Source organism: Arvicanthis niloticus, chromosome 5 (assembly GCF_011762505.2).
Source record: "Arvicanthis niloticus isolate mArvNil1 chromosome 5, mArvNil1.pat.X, whole genome shotgun sequence".
NCBI classification, from domain to species: domain Eukaryota; kingdom Metazoa; phylum Chordata; class Mammalia; order Rodentia; family Muridae; genus Arvicanthis; species Arvicanthis niloticus.
Genome location: NC_047662.1, coordinates 22,423,505 through 22,445,588, shown reverse-complemented (window position 1 = coordinate 22,445,588; position 22,084 = coordinate 22,423,505). Strand labels below are relative to the sequence as shown.

General features: G+C 46.1%; 1 protein-coding gene, 1 long non-coding RNA gene and 4 other non-coding genes across 10 annotated transcripts; 5 read left to right on the top strand and 1 right to left on the bottom strand.

Annotated features, from left to right (window-relative positions):
* The first annotated feature begins 1,563 nt into the window (after positions 1-1,563).
* LOC117708856 (uncharacterized) lies at positions 1,564-4,088 on the top strand. 2 transcript variants are annotated; one of them, XR_004606856.2, is made up of 5 exons: positions 1,564-1,834; positions 2,942-3,009; positions 3,257-3,303; positions 3,554-3,633; positions 3,948-4,088. It is a non-coding gene; the product is annotated as an uncharacterized LOC117708856 (long non-coding RNA). The 2 variants fall into 2 exon arrangements; XR_013110406.1 differs by having other exon boundaries at positions 3,257-3,633.
* Positions 2,535-2,669, top strand: LOC117709678 (small nucleolar RNA SNORA16B/SNORA16A family). Its single transcript, XR_004606924.1, has one exon. It is a non-coding gene; the product is annotated as a small nucleolar RNA SNORA16B/SNORA16A family (small nucleolar RNA).
* Positions 3,050-3,178, top strand: LOC117709687 (small nucleolar RNA SNORA44). The gene has a single exon (XR_004606932.1). It is a non-coding gene; the product is annotated as a small nucleolar RNA SNORA44 (small nucleolar RNA).
* LOC117709688 (small nucleolar RNA SNORA61) lies at positions 3,329-3,460 on the top strand. Its single transcript, XR_004606933.1, has one exon. It is a non-coding gene; the product is annotated as a small nucleolar RNA SNORA61 (small nucleolar RNA).
* On the top strand, positions 3,806-3,879 carry LOC117709746 (small nucleolar RNA SNORD99). The gene has a single exon (XR_004606971.1). It is a non-coding gene; the product is annotated as a small nucleolar RNA SNORD99 (small nucleolar RNA).
* Positions 4,089-4,436: 348 nt separating the features above from the next.
* On the bottom strand, positions 4,437-20,834 carry Trnau1ap (tRNA selenocysteine 1 associated protein 1). Of its 4 annotated transcripts, XM_034502786.2 has the most exons (9): positions 20,649-20,833; positions 19,771-19,868; positions 17,320-17,419; positions 16,595-16,647; positions 13,330-13,461; positions 10,757-10,876; positions 6,596-6,758; positions 6,382-6,415; positions 4,437-4,671 (listed from the first exon to the last, which is right to left on the bottom strand). In XM_034502786.2, exons 1-9 carry the CDS (start codon positions 20,673-20,675, stop codon positions 4,535-4,537), a joined length of 864 nt encoding a protein of 287 aa, XP_034358677.1. In that variant the 5' UTR covers positions 20,676-20,833; the 3' UTR covers positions 4,437-4,534. The 4 variants fall into 4 exon arrangements, with proteins under 4 accessions (XP_034358677.1, XP_034358678.1, XP_034358679.1 ...); XM_034502787.2 differs by lacking the exon at positions 10,757-10,876 and having other exon boundaries at positions 20,649-20,834; XM_034502788.2 differs by lacking the exon at positions 13,330-13,461.
* Positions 20,835-22,084: the final 1,250 nt, after the last annotated feature.

Below are 22,084 nucleotides of genomic sequence, written 5' to 3'. Positions count from 1 at the left end.
GATTAAAGGCATGCGTGCCACCACACTGCCCAGCTAGAGACCAAGTCTTAAAAAAACGAGTAAGGGTGGCGTGGTGCATGTCTTTAATCCCAGCACTCAGGAGGAAGAGGAAGGTGTGTATTTCTGGGAGTTCAAGGCTAGCCTGGTCTATATAGTGAGACTCTGTCTCAAAAAATACAACGCTTTCTAAACTACCCCGCCCAGCTTGCTTCGGGGGTGGGGGGGTGGGGGTGGGGGGTGGGGGGTGGGGAGTTAGGGGGTGGGGATGGTGCTGGTGGTATCCAAACTGTGGTCTCCATGCTTGCACTGCAAACGCTTTTAACCTCTCCAGCCTGAAACCTCTTTTATCAGGTGTATGTAGGAGCTAAAGGAGCTGTCTGAGGTGAGTCCAGTGGCACCCTCGCTAACATTGGGGAGGGAAAGAAGCTGGGCCTGGCAGGATGCTTGAAATTCCAGCTACTTGGGAGGCTGAGGCACGCCTAGACAAACTAGTGAGATGCTGAATAAAATAAAAACAAAAAACGAAACAACAAAAAAAGAAAATGTCACCATTCCACTATATACTGTAGATGTGTTACAAGCCGCGGTCTCCACCGCCCCACCCCCTGCTGTGACTTTCCAGCAATGAAGGACTGTAATCTGGAATTATAAGCTAAATAAACTATATTCCTCCATCAAAGGAAAAAATTACAAAAAAAGGTTAATGGAAGAGCAAAATTTACAAAATTGACACACAACAGAATAAGTAATTAATCCTTGGCAGCTACTATTTAGTTTTTTTTCTTTTTCTTTTTTAAAAAAATTTTTCTTTCTATTAATCGATGAATTAATGTATTTATTTTTGGTTTTTCGAGACAGGGTTTCTCTGTGTAGCCCTGGCTGTCCTGGAACTCACTCTGTAGACCAGGCTGGCCTCGAACTCAGAAATCCGCCTGCCTCTGCCTCCCAAATGCTGGGATTAAAGGCCTGCGCTACCGCTGCCCGGCTCCATGAATGCTTTTAAATTGATATTCATTCATCCTATGAGCAAAGGACATGTTACTTCGAGTGTCTGAGCTGTGCTGAGTCTAGTTAACCCTGCTTGCTAGCTGTGATCCATTCTTCAATCCCTATGAAAATGGTATAATCATGAAGCCTGTACACAAGGTGTGTATGAACATAAGGTGGAATAATAGGGCCCAGTATAAAGAGCGGGTGCTTAAAAATACACAGTGGCAGGGGAAATAAGTTTTGAACAAATAATGCATCCATCTGGGTCCTCCTTTAAGAAGATCTGCCAGTATCCCACTACCCTCTCAGGCATCCCGGGACGCTCCGGGCGGAAAACCCTTTCTAAGATCGGCGTTAATTCAAAGTCTCGCGGAGACTTAATCCGCAGGAATGACAGCTGGTCTGACATATGAGTTGAGCTCTGTGGCTCGGGTGGAAGCCACAATGAGCAGGGTCAGGTCAGGAGCAAGAACCAGGCGGTCCTATGAACTACATTTCCCAGAGGCACCAAGCGGCAGGTGGATGACGCAGACGCTGGTGAGGGCGCGAGCATATATAAGCCAGCTGCAGGCCGTTCTCCGTCCTTTCTCGCTTCGTCCACGTTTCTCTTCTTTGATTGTGATGGCGACTTGTACCTCTACCAAATTTTGCCCCCCCCCCAATCTTCCCAGGCCCCCAGCACACCACTCTCGTCCTTCATCTCTGGATGCTGCCTCCGAGGCTGCGGCATCCGGAGCCCGCCGCGAAGGAACCCGGTTTTCTCATCTCCGCGTTGGAAACACGGGTCATAATAGCCGCATGCGCAGTGATAATTTAGCCGCTTGCGGACCGCGCCTTTTGACTGGTGAGTGCTGCAAATTATCGTCTTCGGTATGATGGGGCCTAGTAATAGCATTTGTACCTTGAAGGTATTATGTGCTTGGGTGCAATAACCTTATTAGGATGACGTCAACTGGAAAGGCCAGTGACCATTGCCTGTGAGTGACCTTTGGCGGCCAACCTCGCTCCTATGTTGGGTGGAATTTGGATCCTGCCACGTGCTAGGCGGTCCCTATGTCAACCATAGTACTAAAGCCTTTAAGAAAAGTCAGGAGATGCCGGGCGGTGGTGCCCCACGCCTTTAATCCCAGCACTTGGGAGGCAGAGGCAAGTTGATTTCTGAGTTCCAGGACAGCCAAGGCTATACAGAGAAACCCTGTCTCGAAAAACCAAAAAAAAAAAAAAAAAAAAAAGTCAGGAGCTTGTCCTGGCCTTACCCCTAGAGTTGGGTAAGAGGCTTTTGTATAACCTCCGATTTTTCCGCTTTATGATTGTAGAAAGCCGCCATTTTATTCTGCTTACCCTGATATCTACAGCATGTTAAAGATTTTGTGTTTGGAAGCAGTAAGGTCATTGATTTGAAACTGCTTTGAGTTAATAATAGGAACCTCTCCCAGTGTTTAAAGCTGCACCTATTAAACTAGGAGCCTTTGGAGCTTACAGGATTGCCTCTTCTGGTGAGGCAGGTGGCTTGTGGGTTTGAAGTGTAGTAACCAGTATTACTGTCTGGCCCTTATCGAAGCTGCAGCTGCTTCTACATAGCTGCTGTGGTCAAAAAGGTGGCCCAGAGAAACATTTTCCTTGACGGTCGCGGTTCTGTTTCCTGTAACTGATCTGCAACATTTTGGGGAAAGACAACAACACCTTAAGGTTGTAAGCTTCAGGAGTATGTAGGGATCTTTATTATTAAAAACGAACTGTTCTGACAGCCCGGAGGCTTTTATTCCCAATACTCAGTCAGTAGAGGAGAGGTATTAGCAGATGTGTGATATAAGCCAGTAAAAACCGTTTTGAAAGTAGTTTGCTGAGCTTTCAAACATCTGTTGATATATATGCCTTGGTTCCCTGTAGTAGAAAGACCAGGACTGTGGAACAAGGTTATTGTGGGTAATTCTGTTGCCATTCATTTTAGCTGTTCAGATGAAGATTGTAAGGAAGGAGACCAGATGTGACGGATGAAGGACGACGCAGCAGAGCCGGGTAAGCTCAGTGGTTCCGTTGGATTACCTGGGGAGAGGTGACGCATGTTTCCAAGGGCTGTGGCTGCTGGTAGCCATGGGATCTCCAACTGCATGCCAGAGTAACGGAGAGACTTTGACAGCCCAGGTCCTCACAGTGCCTGCAGCTGCCACTCAGCTTTCCTATATATTTTGGGACTGGAGCTAAGAGCTGTCTCTCTGGAATACTCTACTCTCTGTGGTGTTCACAACAGACTTTGCTTCTGCAGATTACACTTGAGCTTCATGGGAAGAATCTGAGAAGACAGCCTGTCAGGTAAAGTTCTGTCTGAGACATCCTAACCCTCCGGTTTCCCTTTCCCATCGGACCTCCATGCTGGTCTTGGTGGTCGTAAAGGAGGAAGAGGACCCTGAAGCTGGCCTCGGCGATGCAGCATGTATGGTGTGGAGCAGCAGGCCAGATTCAGACATACCTGGTCTTTGTGAAATGGGATAACTTGAATTCAAATTGCCCTTAGGCAGGAGGATTGCTAAATACTGGCTTTCATGCTTTTTTTCTTTTAAAGGGCCATGTAACCAGTGAAGCGGTCTACAGTTGGGCAAGCTTAAGGACTGACTGTTCCTAAGTAGCAGAGCAGAATTTCAGGTTTGTATAGAGGCTAGCCAATACCGCAGTCATGTCTGGCCTGTATGCTAGATGAGTTAGCTGCCTGGGACTTGTGGTTTGGCTAGTATTTGCCCACTGAAGACCATTACATGAGTACAGCAGCACCATCGGATAATCCAGCAGGGAGACTGAGGACCAAGGAAGCGCAGACACTGGTCACTGATGAAACCCATTATCAGTGGACATCTATGGATGAGCAGTGCGGATATGGGACTGAGACCAGTTCTTAGGAACTGCCTGAGGTGGGGATTGAGTCAGGGTGGAACTAACATAGGTTTGCACTTCCTTTTCAGAGAAATCTCAAGAGAATTGATTGTCCTGGAAGTTAGCAGAAGTTTTTGGCAGCAGATTAAGGCCAACTTGGTCTACACATCAAGAAACCTCATTTTGGAAGTGAAATACTTTGTCACTTAATAAAGATTTTTTGAACTTGGTGTTCTCTAACTTTTCTAGTACAGGCCAGCTTTCTCTAGGAAGCTTGGTCTGCTGTATTGTAAGTTCCAGGACAGCTGGGTCTACCATTACCAGCCAATCTTTAGATCCCATAGATTCTATGGGCCTCCAGTTTTCTGCTGATCTGCACACCAGGATCAGGACTGAGCATGTGGCAGGCAAGCATGAAAACTGCCATTTTGGAATCAGCCCCTAGTGATTCCTCAGCAAGGCCTGTAGTGGTCATTCCTAATTAAAACCACTAGTTTAACATTGACAAACTTTAGCTGCTAGGTATTTTCAAATGTCAATACTGGTCCCATAGCTTTCAATACAGTTGAAGTAGCCCACAATTTCAGGAAAAATTTATTAAAACATTATAAATCATCTTCAAAAAGATAAAAGCTTCACAATAAAAAAGGGATTGTTCTATGTCTTCATGTCCTGGTCACATCATGGCAGGGATCTCTGAGGACACAGTGTCCAGGGGTTGCCAGTGACAGTCCATCAGTGCATCATACAGTTCCTCACTCTGTTCCATGAACTCCTTGTTTGCCTCAGTCACATCGAGCTGTGGAGCTGGGTCTGCAAGAAAAGGCAAAGACTACTTCAGGGAGGTTCAAGTGTGTTTGAAAATTTTGGTTTGGAAAACAAAAGTTAATCCAAAATGCCTCCTTAATTACTGGAGACTTAGTCCTGTCTCAAATCCCAGCTTTTCAAGGTACTGTGGCAAAGGGAACATATTGAGAATGTCTGCAAAAAAATAACTAGACCTTTGGGTTTTGAGACAGGGTTTGTAGTCCAGGTGAAATAACTCAATCCTGCCTCCCTCAGCCTGGAGATGACTGAGGTGCTCTACCATGGTGAGCATGAAAGCCATTTATAAAGAGAAATCCTCAGTGTGGTGTCTCAGGAGTGTAATTGTGTGGCCCTGTCAGCTCTAGAACCAAGGCTGAGTCTCACACTCAAAGAGATACCCCTCCCTGTCTGTGTATTTAAAGGCTTGTACTACCCACCTGATCTTTTCTCCTTTGATAGAATACTTTATCTCAACCTTCTGGCGTTTTAAAGCTTAGCTATGCTTTAAGGAAACTGGTGTGACTGGGTGTGGTGGCCCAGACCTGTAATCCCAGTACTAGGAGGCAGAAGCAGGACTTCAAGGTCATCCAGAGGTACAGGGGGAGCCAGCATATTCAAACCAAAACAAAGGCTGTGGGTTAGAGTGATTTCTAGTGTATTTAGTATTTGTTTTTTTCCCCTAAATTTTGAAGCCCATCAAATTTTCTTTGAAAACTCTATTTTCCCCTGGAACTCACTGCCCAGGCTGGCCTAGACTCATGCCAGCCTCCCAAATGCTAGGATCTTAGAATGCTAATCAAAAAAGATGTCATTTCAAAAACGCATAGACTGGAGGGATTTAGCTCAGTGGTGAGAACATCACTAGCACGATGGAGCTCAGGTTTACACCCAGCACTAAAAGAAAAAGCAAACTGGAAAATAGAAGAGTATAAAGACAAAGTTAACCTTACAAACTGGTAAACAGTAGGAGCTGGAGAGATGGCTCAGTGGTTAAGAGCACTGGCTGCTCTTCCAGAGATTCTGGGTTCAATTCCTAGTACCCACGCAACTCACAGCTGCCTGTAAGTAACTCCAATTCCAGAAGACCCCTGACCCTCAGAGACATACATGCAGGCAAAACACCAAAGCACATAAAATACAAAAACCAGACAAAATACCAACAACAAATACAAAGTAACAGTGTTACTGTTAGATACTAGGTGGGTTGAGTGCAACAGCTTGGAAACAACGGGCTCCTTCATTTCTTATAACACTGTATGGGTGCAATCTACTCCCAGTAGAAGCATACTTGGGAGGCAGAGGCAGGCAGATTTCTGAGTTCCAGGCCAGCCTGGTCTACAGAGTGAGTTCCACAACGACCAGGGCCACATGGAGAAATCTCTGTCTTGAAAAACAACAAAAGGGCTGGAGAGATGGCTCAGAGGATAAGAGCACTGGCTGTTCTTTCAGAGGTCCTGAGTTCAATTCCCAGCAACCACATGGTGGCTCATAACCATCTACAATGAGATCTGGTACCCTCTTCTGGCCTGTAGACATATGTGTAAGCAGATTATATACATAATAAATAAAAATAAATAAAAAAATAAATAATAATAATTAAAAAAAAAAGAAAAACAACAAAAAGCAAGCACACACATGCTTGGTGTCCCTCAGCATCCAGCTGAGGACCCTGGCTGGTACCTGTGACAGCTAACAGAGGCACGCAGGGGTTCTTACCTTCCAAAGCATCATCTCCAACCTCTTCATATGTCTGTGAAGAGAGGACAGGACGGTGAGGAACCTGAGAAAATCCTGGCTAGCTTTGGACAAGTGGAACTGGGTCTCTCCAGCCCTTCCCACTTTTTAAAGCCCAAGCCCATGAACAATTTTCTGTGTGGAATGATGGTCCCTGTAGGGGACATGAGACCCAAGGGCTGCCAAACACAGTTACCTGCATGGTGCTCTGGGTGTAGCCATACTGGGGGTAGCTGTAGCTGTAGCTGCCTGTGTTCTGGTCATAGCCCCACTGGGCATAGTAGTTCTGGTACTGCTGGTAATACTGGTTGTAGCTGTAACTGTACATCTGGCTGTACTCGACTGGCTTTACACGGCTCCTGACATGAAGGAAAACCACAAGTAGGAGGACATTTCCCCTGACCAAGGCCTGTGCGGGTGCTCTGCGAGGGTCCATGCCTACTGTCCTGAACACTCCCTATGCAGTCCCTGCCATACAGATGGGGACACAGAACAGAGTGTTTTAAGTGGTCCAGGGCTACATGACTGAGGAACAAACAGAAACCTAGGCAGTCTGCCTGCAGAGCCCAGGCTCTTAGGATGGATGAAGGCCTTTCCTGGCTCAGTTGTCAGGCCTTTTTTTTTTTTTAAAGGGTTTGTTTATTTACGTATTTTATGTAAATTATGTACATTATTTATGTATTTTATTTACATATAGGGATGTTATGCATTGGATCTCAGTATTGAGAATATTGAGAACTGTTAACTACCATGCAGGTGCTCACAACTGAACTCAGGACCTCGGGAAGAGCAGTCAGTGCTCTTAACCTCGGAGCCATCTCTTCAGCCTCTTTCTTAAGATCTTGGGAGACTTTTCTTTGACAGTTCCAAAAACTCAGGAAAACACAGCATAAAAAATGTGGGCTAGCCAGGCAGTGGTAACATACTATCTTTAATTCCAGCACTGGGAAGGCAGAGTTTGAGGACAGCCTGGTCTACAGAATGAGTTCCAAGACAGACAAGGCTACATAGAGAAACTTCTTCCCCTCAAAATGATAAAAACATAAAATAAAATAATAATAAAATCTGGGGCTTAAGAGGATTCAAGATAGATTTCAAACCACAGACTACGCCATCACCTTGTCTGCACTGCAGCAGCCTTACTGTCTCTGCAGGGATGTTAACTGCTGTTATGAATACCATCTGGCATATGCTAAGCAATGTTCTATCTTGAGCTCCCCCTTCCCCAGCTGCCTTATTTGATGAGTTACTTGGGATTTGGACTTGACTTTTTCAGTGCTGGGGACACATGCAACAGAGGTGTTATTTATCATTCCCATCATACAAGAGAAAAAGGAAAAGCCAAATGTCTGAACGTTTGGAAGCCACAGACGGCTCAGTAGATAAAGATGTGTAAGCCTGACCTGATAGGCCACACACAGATGAAAGAACCAGCTCCACACAGCTGTGCTTAGTGGGCCATACACATCTTTGTGGACACACACACATACTATATAATAAGTAAAATGATTTAAAATGTCTTAAAAATTTAAAAATTGAGCCAAGTATGATGGCTTTAATGCCAGCCCTTGGAAGGCAGAGGCAGAGCTAAACAGTATGACCATCCCAGTAAAAAAGAATAAAGTCCAGTGATTTGCCTGAGGCCAATTACAGGACCAGGGCTACACTTAACTCTTTTTTTTTTTTTTTTTTTTTTTTTTTTTTTTTTTTTTTTTTTTTGGTTTTTCGAGACAGGGTTTCTCTGTGTAGCCCTGGCTGTCCTGGAGCTCACTCTGTAGACCAGGCTGGCCTCGAACTCAGAAATCCGCCTGCCTCTGCCTCCCAAGTGCTGGGATTAAAGGCGTGCGCCACCACCGCCCGGCCACTTAACTCTTATGTTCCTTTCTTTTTTAGGTCCTGTGACCACCACCATTCCTGAAGACAGAATCTACAAAGGATATACTGCTTTCAAAGGCACAAAAGCCATGTATGGAGAAACTTAAGAATCAGGCCCATTATCATCTAAGTGGTAATCCAAACTGAGAAAACCTCAGGAACACAAGTGAAGCTCAAGCAAATGACAATGACAATTCTTAGCTCATGAATTTGAGCTTAGAGTGTCCCGTGACACCAAAACCATGAAAGAGCCAGAGGCTGACTCTTCCATGCACCTGCCTGACTCATGAGAATCACCTCTCTTCCAGATAGGTTTATTCCGTTGCTATGCTAACCAAGCCTCACAGGAAGGTGTTAGCATGAGCTGAGAACACCAGGCCGGGCAAAGGCAGCGACAGCTGACTGAGCACTTTTAAGCTCCTTTCTTAGGGAAGGGGACTCAGCTATTGCTAAGCAAATGCAACTGCTGATTATTGAAGCATCCAACTTGAGACCAGGACACCTCTCTGCAGGCTGTAGGCAGACAGTCCTACCTGCTACGTGTTAGGCAGGTATACCCACTAGTCACCAGTTTGACCCCTCCTCTATGAATCTATTGATCTTTACCACTGTGTTGACAGTAACTGAGGTTCATCTCCCTCATCTGGGCTCCTTGTGTCTCCTAGCTCTCTCCAGGGCCTGCCAATCCTTATCCTGAGGGCTTGAGGGCACCTCCCCAGGGGTGGGCATGGATTACTAACAACAGAGTTCAGGGTGGCACAGATAGAACAAATTAGAAGTTTGCAGATGGGCCTTTGTTTCTGTTTATAGCTATATTGCCAGAGTCTAATTATGAAATAAAGAAGAATATACCAGAAACAGCCAAATGGTGGACAACAGATTTGTTGGGCAGAACTTATACATAAAGGACTATGCTGCAATAGTTAAAAATAAAATCAAGACAGGAGTATGCTTCAGTGGACAGAGTGTGCTTAGAATGTGAGGTCTAATACCCACTGCCAGCAAACAGCAAATAAACCACAGTCATACAGGCGTGCGACATGGGAAAATTTGTATATGAAATAAGCTATGAAAAAAAAGACATTATTACTTATGAAATTCAAAACTGAATGCAAGGCTCTGGATTTGAACCGCAGAGTTGTAAGAAACAAATCCTCCCACATGTAACCGACTTGTATGTAGCGTATGATCTCAGAATGGGAGTGGAGAGACCATAACTACTTTTTACATTTTCAGATGGCTTGTCTGCACCACAGGGTTTTCCAGCACTGTCCTGGAGTCTGATTGTCCCATCTCAGCCTTGAATACTGGAATTATAGGCGTGTGGCACTAACTGGCTCTACAGCCAATTCAGAATAATGAAATCAGGACTTTAGAAGAACATCTCTCCAGACCTGCAATTTCCTTTAAAAACTGTCTTTCTCTGCTGGGCTTCCTGGCCCATACCTTTACTCTGATCACTTTAATCTCAACATTCAAGTCTCTGTTGCTTCAACAGGACTATGCAGAAGGCCTATCCTAAAGTTTGGCTGCCCTTGCTCATTTTGGTAACGCTATCTCAGCCTTGTTCCTTCTGCCAATCGTAGGGGTGTGCCACCTCCTTCCTAGCTATAGGGCTGCCCTGTGCACCGCAGCAGCTTCCCACCCGCAACTATGACCTCCTGGACCCTATTGCACATCCTCTGTTATAAAGATGTAAAATATTTTCAGATGTCACCAAAGCCTCCTAGTGAGTGAAATCTCTGCCTGCTAGGAAGCACTGCATTGGCTGAAGGAGAAGAAATGTCATTCAGGGGCCTGGGCTGGTGGCACACACCTTTAATGCCAGCACTTGGAGGCAGAGGCAGGTGGGTCTCTGTGAGTTCCAGATGTCACTGATTGAAAAACTGTTTTGTGTTTGTGTAAGATACACACTTGGACTCATAAGAGCTTTCTACCAACCTAGCATGACAAGTTAACAGTGAGACGCAGTATTTCAGAAGCTGTTTAGAATTCTTTTTCTTAAAATAATTTATTCATCTTTATTTTATATGCACTGGTGTCTGCCTGAATGTATATCTATGGGGAAGTGTTGGGTCCTCTGGAACTAGAATTATAGATGGTTGTGCTGCTATGTGGGTGCTGGGAATTGAACCTGGGACCTCTTGGAGAGCAGTTGGTGCTCTTAACTGCTGAGCCATCTCTGCAGCCTCAACTGTTTAGAATTCTTAGCCAGTCATTCCCATTGCAACAGACCCTAACAGGAACTTCGGGAGCCTCAATATAAATAAGGCTAAAACGGAAAGAAAAATTTCCCCTTTTCTTCATTCTACCTAATTTCCATTCTAGATAATTTCCCAACAGCAGCTGCTGGACAAAAAGTCAGGACAAAGAGCCAAACAACACTCCCCTCAATGTCTGACTCCCTAGCTACAGCTTCCAGGGGTGTGTGGCTACACTAGTTTTTCCCCCACACTCAGCCTCTGCTCTCTGCAGGACTCACGCTTTGGGGATGGCCACGCTCAGTCGCACAGGCTTGCACCCCAGCCCCACCGCTCCCTGGCACTCCGTCAGGGCTCGCTTCTGTTCCAACTCATCTGTGAATTTCACAAAACCATAGCCCCTGGAGGAAGAAAAAAAACCAACACACTACTCAGATCACAAGGTGATGAAGCCTATAAGAATCATGGACAAGAGGGGTGGGAAAGAGGTAGGCTAGAGCACAAAGGAGAAAGGGCTGGGAAGGGAAAGGGAGCCCCCATCAAACACAGCACAGAGGAGTCAGCTTCAGGCACAGTATGATCCTGACATTGTGGGAAGTCCTTCTTTCAGTCTAGTCCCCCATTCTCCTTCACACCCAGGCCTCCTACCCAAACAGGAGCTTCCCTCCCAAATCACTGTTACCACAGTGTCAGCCTGCACACTTCCCACTTTCTGCTGTGTGGTGCTAGGCACGTGGGAAAGTGCTTATGGATGGACCTGGTTCTTGCTCCTCAGAGGTCAGACTCTACTCAGAGACTGGTCATAACACCCATAGTTAGTGAGCACTTACTATGTACTCCTAGCCATTAGTGAGCAGGCACCAAGTGCTGGCGAGGTACCGAGGACATTCTCAGTATCTCACCAGATGGAGTGCCACCCCACACTAAGGAGCAGCCTTAAACTTCATAGAGGTCTGAAAACTTTGACGAAATCACACACAACAAAACCAAGCCTTAACTCTAGGTCACCCTCCCAAAGCTTGAGAGTCAGGACGGCACTGACCAGGAACCAGCCTTTCACTGCTGCTGGCGGGGCATGCCTGTAATCCTGGTACTGTGGAAGCTGAGCACGGAGAATTGAGTTTGAGGCCAGCTATGGCCACATGGAAGAAAACTGGGGGAGACAGGCCTGAGGATGTGGTTCTGGGGCAGGGCTCTGGCTTGGCACACTAAGTACCTGGGTGCAACCCTGAGTACTGAAATACAAAAAGAACGAGCATTTCTTGGAATGGGGCGTATGATTGGGTTCAATTCTATGCACAGTAAAGAAAATAAAATGATCCTCCGTCCGTCCGTCTGTCCGTCCGTCCATCCATTCCTTCCTGGAGCTGGGAGCTCAAATCAGGACCTTGTCCATGCTAAACAAGCTCCCTAATGCTGAACCACATCCTAGCCTTTACATTGTCTTTATTTATGTATTTAGTATTTTAGAGACAGGGTTTCTCTAATCCTCAAACTTAGGATATCCTGGAACGCACTCTGTAGTAGACCAGGCTGTCATCTTTATTTTTCTGAGACAGTGTGTTGCTGTGTTGCTTAGGCTGGACTTAAGCTCATTGTTCAGCACACAAAGACCCCAAATTTGCAATCTTTCGCTTCAGCAGAGCAGCTGATATTATAGAGCTGTGCCGGCAAGTCCAGCTTGACTTTTCTTGTTTTATTTTTTTTTTTGTTTGTTTATTTGTTTGTTTTTCAAGACAGGGTTTCTCTGTATAGCCCTGGCTGTCCGGGAACTCTGTAGACCAGACTGGTTTCAAATTCAGAAATCTGTCTGCCTCTGCCTCCTAAGCGCTGGAACTAAAGGCGTGCACCACCACTGCCTGGCTTTTGTTTTATTTTATTTTTTTTTTTTTAAATATTGTATTTATTTATTTTATATATATGATGAGTACACTGTAGCTGTCTTCAGACACACCAGAAGAGGGCACCAGATCTCATTACAGATGGTTGTGAGCCACCATGTGGTTGCTGGGAATTGAACTCAGGACCTCTGGAAGAACAAGCAGTGCTCTTAGCCGCTGAGCCATCTCTCCAGCCCTTTGTTTTATATTTTTAAAGTAGGGTCTTGCTATGTAGTTTCAGGTGGCTTCAGTTCAAAATCCTTAGCTTCCACCCTGCAATGACAGGTCTCTCCATTTTCAAATGGAAAGCTCCTTTTTCTTTTTTCTGGGGGTGGTGTATTAAGAAAGCTTCATGTAGCTCAGGCTGGCCTTGAACTCACCAAATATTCAAAGCTGGATGGCTTTGACTTTCCGATCCTCCACTTCCCAAGTGCAGGAAATACAGGCATGCAATGCCACAGTTAAAAACTACAACATTTTTAACTACGCAGAAAACCTTAGTAACAAGGATAAATACAGCAACAAATAGCTATATATATATTACTTCCCCTAATCCTTATGTCAATCATATAAATGACACTATTAGATTGCCTCAATTTCCAGCACTTGGGAGGCAGAGGCAGGCGGATTTTTGAGTTGGAGGCCAGCCTGGTCTACTGAGTGAGTTCCAGGACAGCCAAGGCTATACAGAGAAACCCTGTCTTGAAAAACCAAAAACCAAAAACCAAAAAAAAAAAAAAAAAAAAAAAAAGATTGCCTCAATTTACTCAATTTATAGATTAGAAACTAGTCAGGGACTATCTCTAACTTGTCTAGTACACAGTCCTTGTCAGGAATGAAGCTAGGTTCAAAGCAGGTTGCCTGGCTGAAAGCTTACACTCTGAGCTGCCACCCTCCCTGGTGTCTCTACACTACTTCCCCCAGGGTAAGAATGCACAACAAAGAGGAAACAGAAATAGCAGGTAAGGCCTTACTTAGACACGCCTGTCTGGTCCAAAACCACTTTGCCTCCCCGGCAGGAGGGGTAGACTTTGACAAAGAACTCATACAGCATGCCATCGTCCACGTCTGGGGTCAGGTCCCCCACAAACAGGGAGTACTCAGGGCTGAGAGGAGAGAAGAAGCAGTGAAAAGTCAAACTCCACTGTCAGTGTCTGAAACCTTCTTTCTCCACTTCTCTTTTTTAAGACAAAAAGTTTTGCTATGGAGTCCAGGCTGGCCTCAAACTCCCAGCAATCCTCCTTCCAAAGCTTCCTGAGTGCTGAAATTGAGTGACAGGCACACATTGCCATTGGCAAAGGAGTTACGGAAATAGTACCATGCCCTGAATTTTCCAGACACTGCACAAAACTTGTCTGACTTTAAGCATCAAGAACTCTGTGACTTTGAGGTCAGCCTGGTCTACAGAGCAAGTTCTAGAGGCAGGCCAACCTCTAGGCCAGCCAAGGGCACACAGGAATGAAACCTGTCTCAAAAAAAAAAAAAAAAAAGCTAGTGGGAGTGAGTGAGGGGGAGGAGAGGGAGAGAGAATGAGCAGATGAAGGGACAGATCAGAGTCATATGCAAAGATTAAAAAAAAAAACCTAAATATATGTTAAATGTAATGATAAATAAAACAAGACCCTTATCTCCTAAAGACCTAAGCTCTGTTGGAACAAGGCCAGCAAACGTTGTCTAGAAGTGTTTACAAATGGATGTCGTGTGCGACTCAATTTTTGCTTTCTGCTACTATGCCAGGTCTTATTTTAGCATTTCAAGTATGATACATATTCTTTGTATAAAATTAGAATATAACAACTCACAAAGAAGCTGGGCAGTGGTGGCACACACCTTTGATCCCAGCACCAAGAAGGAAACGGTGGGTAGACCTTTCTGAGTTCAAGGCCAGCCTGGTCTACAGAGTGAGTTCCAGGACAGCCAGGGCTATACAGAGAAACCCTGCAGGAACAAGACTCTCATAACTGCTGAGTCATACCTCTAGCCCACTGTCTGCTTTTGAAACAGTCTCATATAGGTCAGGCTAGCCTCGGACTCCATATTTTGCTTAGGGTGACCTAGAAGGTCTGATTTACCTGCCGGCACCTCCTATGTGCTAGGATTACAGGCGTGTGTCTCTATGCCACTTTATGTGGTGCTGGGCACTGAACCCAGGGCTTCTTGCATAGACACTCTGCCTATTGAGCTACATCCCCCAGCCCTGTCATTTCTTTTGAACTTATAAAACTTCAGTATGAACCATTATATTTCATTTGTGCTATTTTCAGTTCTCATATATTGCTCAAACTGGGTGTAGAGAATCTCACCTGTAAATCTCAGGCCGCAGGGGCTACAGTAGGAGTCTGAGGTCAGCCTAGGCAACACAGCCATATCGCCAACACCATAATGTCAGGTCTAGGATGTGACTTGAGAGCAGTCCAGTAAATGAATGTATTATAACTGACCCACTTTCTATTATCAGGCTGACTGGGATTCCTCTCATTTCCCATTGCACACACGTCTTAATGAGCACTTGTGAGGCTGCTCTTTGCACACACCCATGAATACATTCTGCGGCGTAGAACTCTGCAGGAGCCATACACTCTCCTGCAGAGTCCGTGGGTAACAAGCCGGGGACACTGGGACATTGTCTTAGAGATTTTGAAAACTATTTAGCCTAAGGAATGTAACTCAGTTTTTTCTTTGGGTGAAGGTCTCATTATATGGCCCTGGCTAGTTTAGAACTCACTATGTAGACCATGATGACCTCCAGCCTGCCTCTTCCTCTTGTCTCTACCTCCCCAGTGCAGGAGAGCAGGGGGGCAGGGCACCACCATGCCTGACCACAGTGCTGTCTTTAGAGGTGATGCGGCTGAAGCTTGTCATTGCTAAATGAGAAGCTCTGTGACGTAGGCAGGATCGCTTCCAAAGTGGAAATGCAAAACTGGACTGCTTATTCTAGCCTGGACTGTTAAATCCCTAACTCTGTAGACAAATACTTCCAGATAGCCACTGGAAATTCACATTGTTACAGTAAGTAGATCCTCACTGAATAAAACCTCAAAATCTGAAAAGTTAGTAAGATGGAAGGTTGAGGAAGGACCAAAGAGAGGGCGTGGTCCTGCCATACTCACAGTATAAGGTGGGCTGCTGTGAGTTGAGGCCAGTCTGAGCAACCTAGTGAATAGGTCAGTGTGGGCTACACAATGAGACCCTGTCTCAATAAAACAAAAAATAGTTCCAGTGGGCAGTGGCGCAGCCTTTGATCCAAGAACTTGGAAAGCAGAGGCAGGCAGATCTCTAAGTATCAGGCTAGCTTGGCTACAGTGTGAGTTTCAGGACTGCCTGGGCTACACAGAGAAAACCTGTCTCAAAAAACAATAAACAGCCGGGCAGTAGTGGTGCACGCCTTTAATCCCAGCACTTGGGAGGCAGCGGCAGGCGGATTTCTGAGTTTGAGGCCAGCCTGGTCTACAGAGTGAGTTCCAGGACAGCCAGGGCTATACAGAGAAACCCTGTCTCAAAAAACCAAAAAAAAAAAAACAACAAAAAAACAAAAACAAAACAATAAACAAACAAGTAGCAGGGCTGGGATAGTCTTTGCCTTCTGTAGTGGATCAAATAAGAAAGCCCCTTTTCCCACAGGCACATATCTTTGCTTAATCTCAGGGAGGGAACTCTTTGACAGAATCAGAAGGACCAGGATGTGTGATTGCCTTGTTAGCAGAAGTGTGTCACTGGAGGTAGGCTCCGAGCTTTCAAAAGCCCATGCCAAGCCCAGTGTCTCTCTCTACTCAGCTACTCTCCAGCAATACCTGCTGCCATGCTCCCTGCCATGATAATTAATAATTAATCCTCTGAAAGTCTTGTCACAGAAACAGAACAGTGACTAAGACACTTTGCACGCACCAAGTGCTGGGCCCCATCAGCAGCCCTGTGTAACTCTAGCACTTACCATGGGGCGGGGAGCACACATATTAATCCCAACACTTGGGAGGTAGAGGGAAGCAGATTAGAATTTAACATCATCCTTGACTGCATAGGGAGCCTGAGGCCAGTCTGGGATACATGAGACTGTGTCCTGTGCCATCCAAAGAAGGAAAGACATTGCCTTGACATAATGGAGGCCAGGGAGTAGGACAGTGTCCTTTAGAAGGTGGCAAATTACAGCAGGTTAAACTCTCCACCCTCCTAAGGCATCTTGTGCCTCTGTCTAGACACACACAGAGGCCTGACCCACATTTGGGGCAGCTCCTTACTTACCTATTGTCTGGCTGTTTTCCATAAGTGGCATAATTCAGTTTAAAACGTTTTGCCTGGAAATTTAAAAACACATGGACAAACTAAAACAGAGAAGGATCTTTCAAAAATCAAACAATGTTTGAAGAAAACTGAAATAAATTACCTTGGCCAAAACATCTCCCCCTCTCTAAGCCTCAGCTTTTCTCCTGTATAAAATGAAGGGGTTGCACAGTTGACCGTTAAGGACACTGCCAGCTCCATGGTTCTATGAGCCCAGGTGTGTCAGCTGGTACAGCTGTAAGCTAAGTAACTGTGGGAAGAGCAGAATGTAACCCTCCTGAGATGTGTCCTTGCTGCTATTAGCCTGTTCCAGATTCCATTGGGCAAAAGACTTAAAGAGTTTTGGCTGAGGACTAACCCAGGGTCTTGGGCATGCTAGGCAAATACTCTGCCACTGAGCTACATCCCAGCCTGGTTTTTGAGTCTTCTGTCATAAAGGCAGTGCTACAGAATGGAAAGGGCCTGGGTCAGTTTTCCATCTGAATCTTGGCCCTGCCACTTGTATTGCCTTCAGCAAGTCACTGCACCTCCCTGAGCTTCTGTTTCCTGATCAAAGATAACAGTACCTATTGTGCAGGTGGCTACGGGATTAAAGGAATGCTGTCTGCATCCAGTGGCAGTTCACTATGTGGTAGTAATTAAAAACAACAAAAGTGGCAAGGCCATCATCATCCAAGCGTCCTTACAGGTGTGGCTCCAGGAAGGGGTTTCCCATTAATTTTATGCAAACACTTCTCCGCTGTGGCCAAATCTGCGAATTCCACAAAACAGTAGCCAGCTGGGATTCTGGAAGCAAGCAGAGAAAGTGATAAGAATGCCCAGGTACATTTTGGCCTGAAGAAAGGAAAAAATGGTTTCCTTTTTTTCCCCTTCTGTCTCTCTCCTTTTCTGTTAAGACAGGATCTGATCTTACTATACAGCTCTGGTTGTCCTGTAGCTCACTCTGTAGACCAGGCTGGCTTTAAACGCCGAGAGATCTACCTGCCCCTGCCTGCTAAGTGCTGGGTTGAAAGGCGTGCGCCCCACAAACCAGCTTGAAAAATGGTTTTCAAAAACTGTTTTTTTTTTTTCCTGATAGAACCAGACTATTTTTATTCCACTCTATATTCCAGATCAGAAATAACTTACAAACTTAAGTACAAGGACAGTGAATCTGACCAGTCCCTGATTTGATAACCAATTATGTATATGTCATATTACCTGTGATGAAATACTGCCAAAAATCCTTAATGTGACCCACTCGACCCTTTAGATCCTTTGTCTAGCTTATAAAAAATTAAAAATAGCCCCAGAGAAAAATACCAGAATAAATTGAGAAGGTAATGATTTTTACTTACTCAAAAAGCCTACATTAAGCTGGGCAGTGGTGGTGCACACCTTTGATCCCAGCACTCAAGATTCAGAGATAGGTAGATCTCTGTAAATTCCAAGCCAGCCTGGTCACAGACCAAGTTCCAGGCCAGCCAGTGCTACACAAAGAACACACAAAGAAACCCTGTCTCGAAAAGCCAAACAAACAAACAAAAAGTTCACATTAAGGCACCTGCTTAGTATACAAAAAGCTTTAAATTCTTTGTTCAGTTTAAGGGGCAGGGGGTGTCATGGGTGACCTTTTGTATGTTAAAAGTCAGGAGCTCGTGATGATGGCACCTGCCTGGCATCAGAACACTTTAGATTCTAAGGTTTAGGATTTGAGGCTAGAGGACTTGCCTCCAGTTCAATGCCAGTCCCGGATGTGTAGCCAATTCAAGGCTAGTCTACGCTATAAAATGAGACCATGTCTTTTACATTTTTTGTTTGAGACAGGTTCTCACTATGGAGACCCAGCTGTCCTGGAACTCAATATGTACACTGTGCCAGCCTTGAACTCACAGAGATCTACCTACCTCAACTTCTGCTCCAGAGTGCTGGGATTAGAGGCATGTCCTACCATACCCAGATCTTCTTAAAATTCTTTAATATCTGTATCAATTATTTGAGAAATCTTTGCTTTTTTGAGACAGGGTCTCACCATTGTTAGCTCTGGCTTGCTGTGGTCTCCCAAAGCTGGGTTAAGTTAAAAGCATGCATGCACTACAGCCCAGCAATTATTTGAGAATTCTATGCAGTGTATCATGGGTCCAGGTTTTCTAACTCAGGTCAACAGGCTTATGAGGCAAGTGCTTGTACCTGCTGGGTCATCTCACTGTCCTCCCCCTAGCCCTTGTACTTCTGAATGCTCCTAATTGATTAGAAAAAAAGGGGTGTGTGTGTGTGTGAGATTGCACACACTCAAGACTCTGCAAAGGAGATATGGTTCAGGGGTGTGTGTGTGTGTGTGTGAGATTGCACACACTCAAGACTCTGTAAAGGAGGTATGGTTCAGGCAGAGATATGGTTGAGCAGTTATGAGTTTCGTACTGTTCTTCCAAGGGGCCTCAGTTTAATATCCAGGAACCACGGATGAGCACTGCACAGAGTTTGACGCCTCCGGCCTCCACGGGCACCTGCTCTCCAACGTAATTAAATGCAATCAAAAGTAAAGATAAATCTTTTTTTTCTTTTTTTTTTTTTTTTTTTTTTTTCCCGAGACTGGGTTTCTCTGTGTAGCACTGGCTGTCCTGGAACTCACTCTGTAGACCAGGCTGGCCTCGAACTCAGAAATCCACCTGCCTCTGCCTCCCAAGTGCTGGGATCAAAGGCGTGCGCCACCACCGCCCGGCTGTAAAAATAAATCTTAAAAAAAAAAAAAAAAAAAAGAGCCAGGATTGCCGGCACACCTTGTGCTTGTGCCACTTGGGAGGCAGAGGCCGGGTTGTCATATGTTTGAGGCCAGCCTATGGTACTACAGGAAGACTTTGTTTCAAAGTAAAACAAAATAAGGACAGATGGAACACACAGTAACTTACCAAAGATCACACAACAGTTTTCAAAACAGGTTCCAGCATCCTGCCCTGAATCACTGGGATCCTGACACCTGAAATACCCAGCGCTTCTGCTCAGTAAGCCACCCTCTGTGTTTCCTTTTTATAATACGGTGTGACCACTACTACTAGGGATGGCGAGAAGCCCTTCCTCCCCCCATGTTTACTCCCTTGAATGACAGCAGCAGCAGGCTCTATTTAGCGAGAACCAGAAAGATGAAAAGAGAGGAGTACCCAGTGAGGCGGTTTCGGATAATTTTGACGCTCATCACGGTCTCCCCCATGGTGGCAAAGGCTCTAGAGATGAAGTTCTCATCCATGTAGGGTTCCAGCTGCATGAAAACCAGAGCAGAGAGGCTCAGGTCCAAGCCCAGGAGCCCCATAAGGGGTTGAGTCCCTCCCACTCTGTCCAGGACACTCTCCACTGCACTATGAGACAAGCTTTCTACCACAGAAGGGGGCTTGGTTCCAACCGACTCCATTACTTCAAATAGCTCCCCTCGCTGGGAGGCGTGGCCACACACCCTTAATCCCAGCACTAGGGAGGCAGTGGCGGGTAGATCTGAGTTTGAGGTCAACAGAATGAGTTCCAGGACAGACAGAACTATGTGAAGGACCCCATCTCAAAATCAACAAAAGAAAAAAAAATAGTTTTCCTTTATAGAACTCCCTGTGCTTCTGGCCATAGAAACACAGGACTCCTCAATCCTTGGGGCTCCTCCCACTCCATCCCCTAAATCTCCTTTTCTTTCCCATGGAAAAGGGGATTTAAGAACCTCTAACCTATAGACCCAGCATCTGAGGAATCTTCATTCTGATGCTCAGACTGCCCTTTCAAAGCCTGGGAGAGCAGGCCTCGCTACGAAGCCCAAGCTGGCCTAGAACTCACTATGGAGTCTCGAACCTGTGGCAGTCCTCCTGCCTGTGGCTCGCCAAGTGCAGGGATTAAGGCATGGGCCACCACACCCCGCCTGGCTTTCCTCGGTCACCCAAGCCCTTCCTGTTCAGCGCCTCCCTCCTGGAATCCGAAGGCCCTTCGCCCTCAGGCCCTTCCTTCCCCTACGGGTGGAGACCCTCTCGTCCTCCTCAGAGCAGGGGCGGCCCTGACTCACGTCTCCCATCCAAAGGCTGGCCGCCATCCCGCACCCGGGCGGGAGCCGTGCGGGCCTGTGGCGCGCAACGGCGCCAGTCAGCGAAGCCGAGCCCGCCGGGAGTCTGCGCCTGCGACACCTCCTGCGCACACGCTGCCCAGGCGGCCAGACGCGCCGATCCGGGCTTTCTTCCGACCTGTCAGCAGCTTCCGGCTCCCGGGGGGCGTGGCTTCCACGGGGTAGGGGCGTGGCTTCGACTCCGGCGCAGGAAACCTAGCTGACGCTGGCTCTGAAGAAAGTCTCTGTGGAGCGGACTGCCTGGCTCTTTAATAAAACCGCCTAAATGCTTCTATAATTAGAGAGGAAAGGTTTGCTCTCTATAGGGAATTCCAAGCATAAGCACGGAAGGACAGTTAGTGACGGAATCTCTCTGGGAGCGCGGAAGAAAAGCTTCCGTGGGACTATGGAGGAGTTGCGGCCGCACAGCGGTCCTCTTGCCCTGCATCCCAGAGAGGGCTTTTCTGGAAGATGTAGTGGGATTCTTCACTTTCCTAAATCCTGTAGGCGGAGAGGGCGGAGAGGACTAAAGGACGGTTCTCGATAATACAATCAAAGTCCTAGCATCCGTGTAGTTGTATTGTGTGTAGTTGGGGTCGGGGAGCGTCGGCGTCCGCGTCGGCAAGGTCTCTATGTAGTCCTTGTTGGCCTATTTAAGTCTGTCTCTAGTTAGAGATCTGTTTGCTTCTGCCTGCCTGTTTGATGAACTCCAGTCTTCTCAAGGCATTCCTTCTAGCATTCCTTCTCCTTAATGGCCGGCCGAGCCTTGTCTCCAGCCCCACACTTTTTTTTTTTTTTGCCTTGAGGCAGGGTCTCATGTTGCTCCCTGGTACAAGCTATGTAATCCAGGCTGGCTGCAAACCCTTGTCAATCCTCCGGCTTTAGCCTCCTAAGTGCAAGTTTTACAAGTGCAAGACACCAATCCTGCCTCTTTCCACTTGTATTATTCTATTCCAGAACATCAAGGCTTTAGCACAGCACAGATCTACCCATATCCCAGGCTTCATCCAGTTGGTAGCCAATTTAGTAGAAAATGGGGAGCTCTTGTGCCTTCAGACTGGTTCTGACAACCAAGTCCATTAAGTGCCAGAAAGTCCTCCAACCCCAAGCTATAGAAAGTTCCTCAAGCCAAGAACTCAAATCTGAAAACCAGAGGCCAACTGTTAATTTCATGTTCCTTTCTGTTAACTGTATGAATAGGGGCTGGTGAGATGGCTCAGTAAGGTACATAAAAGTGCACTGAACTGAACCTGACACACACACACAACGTTTTTCAGAGGCTATAGAATGCTGGAGCCCGTTGGATTGTAGTTAGACGGTTGTGTAGCACCATTTGGGTGCAGGGAATTGAACCTGGGTCCTCTTCAAGTGCAACTAGTGCTCTTAATCAAATCAGAGCC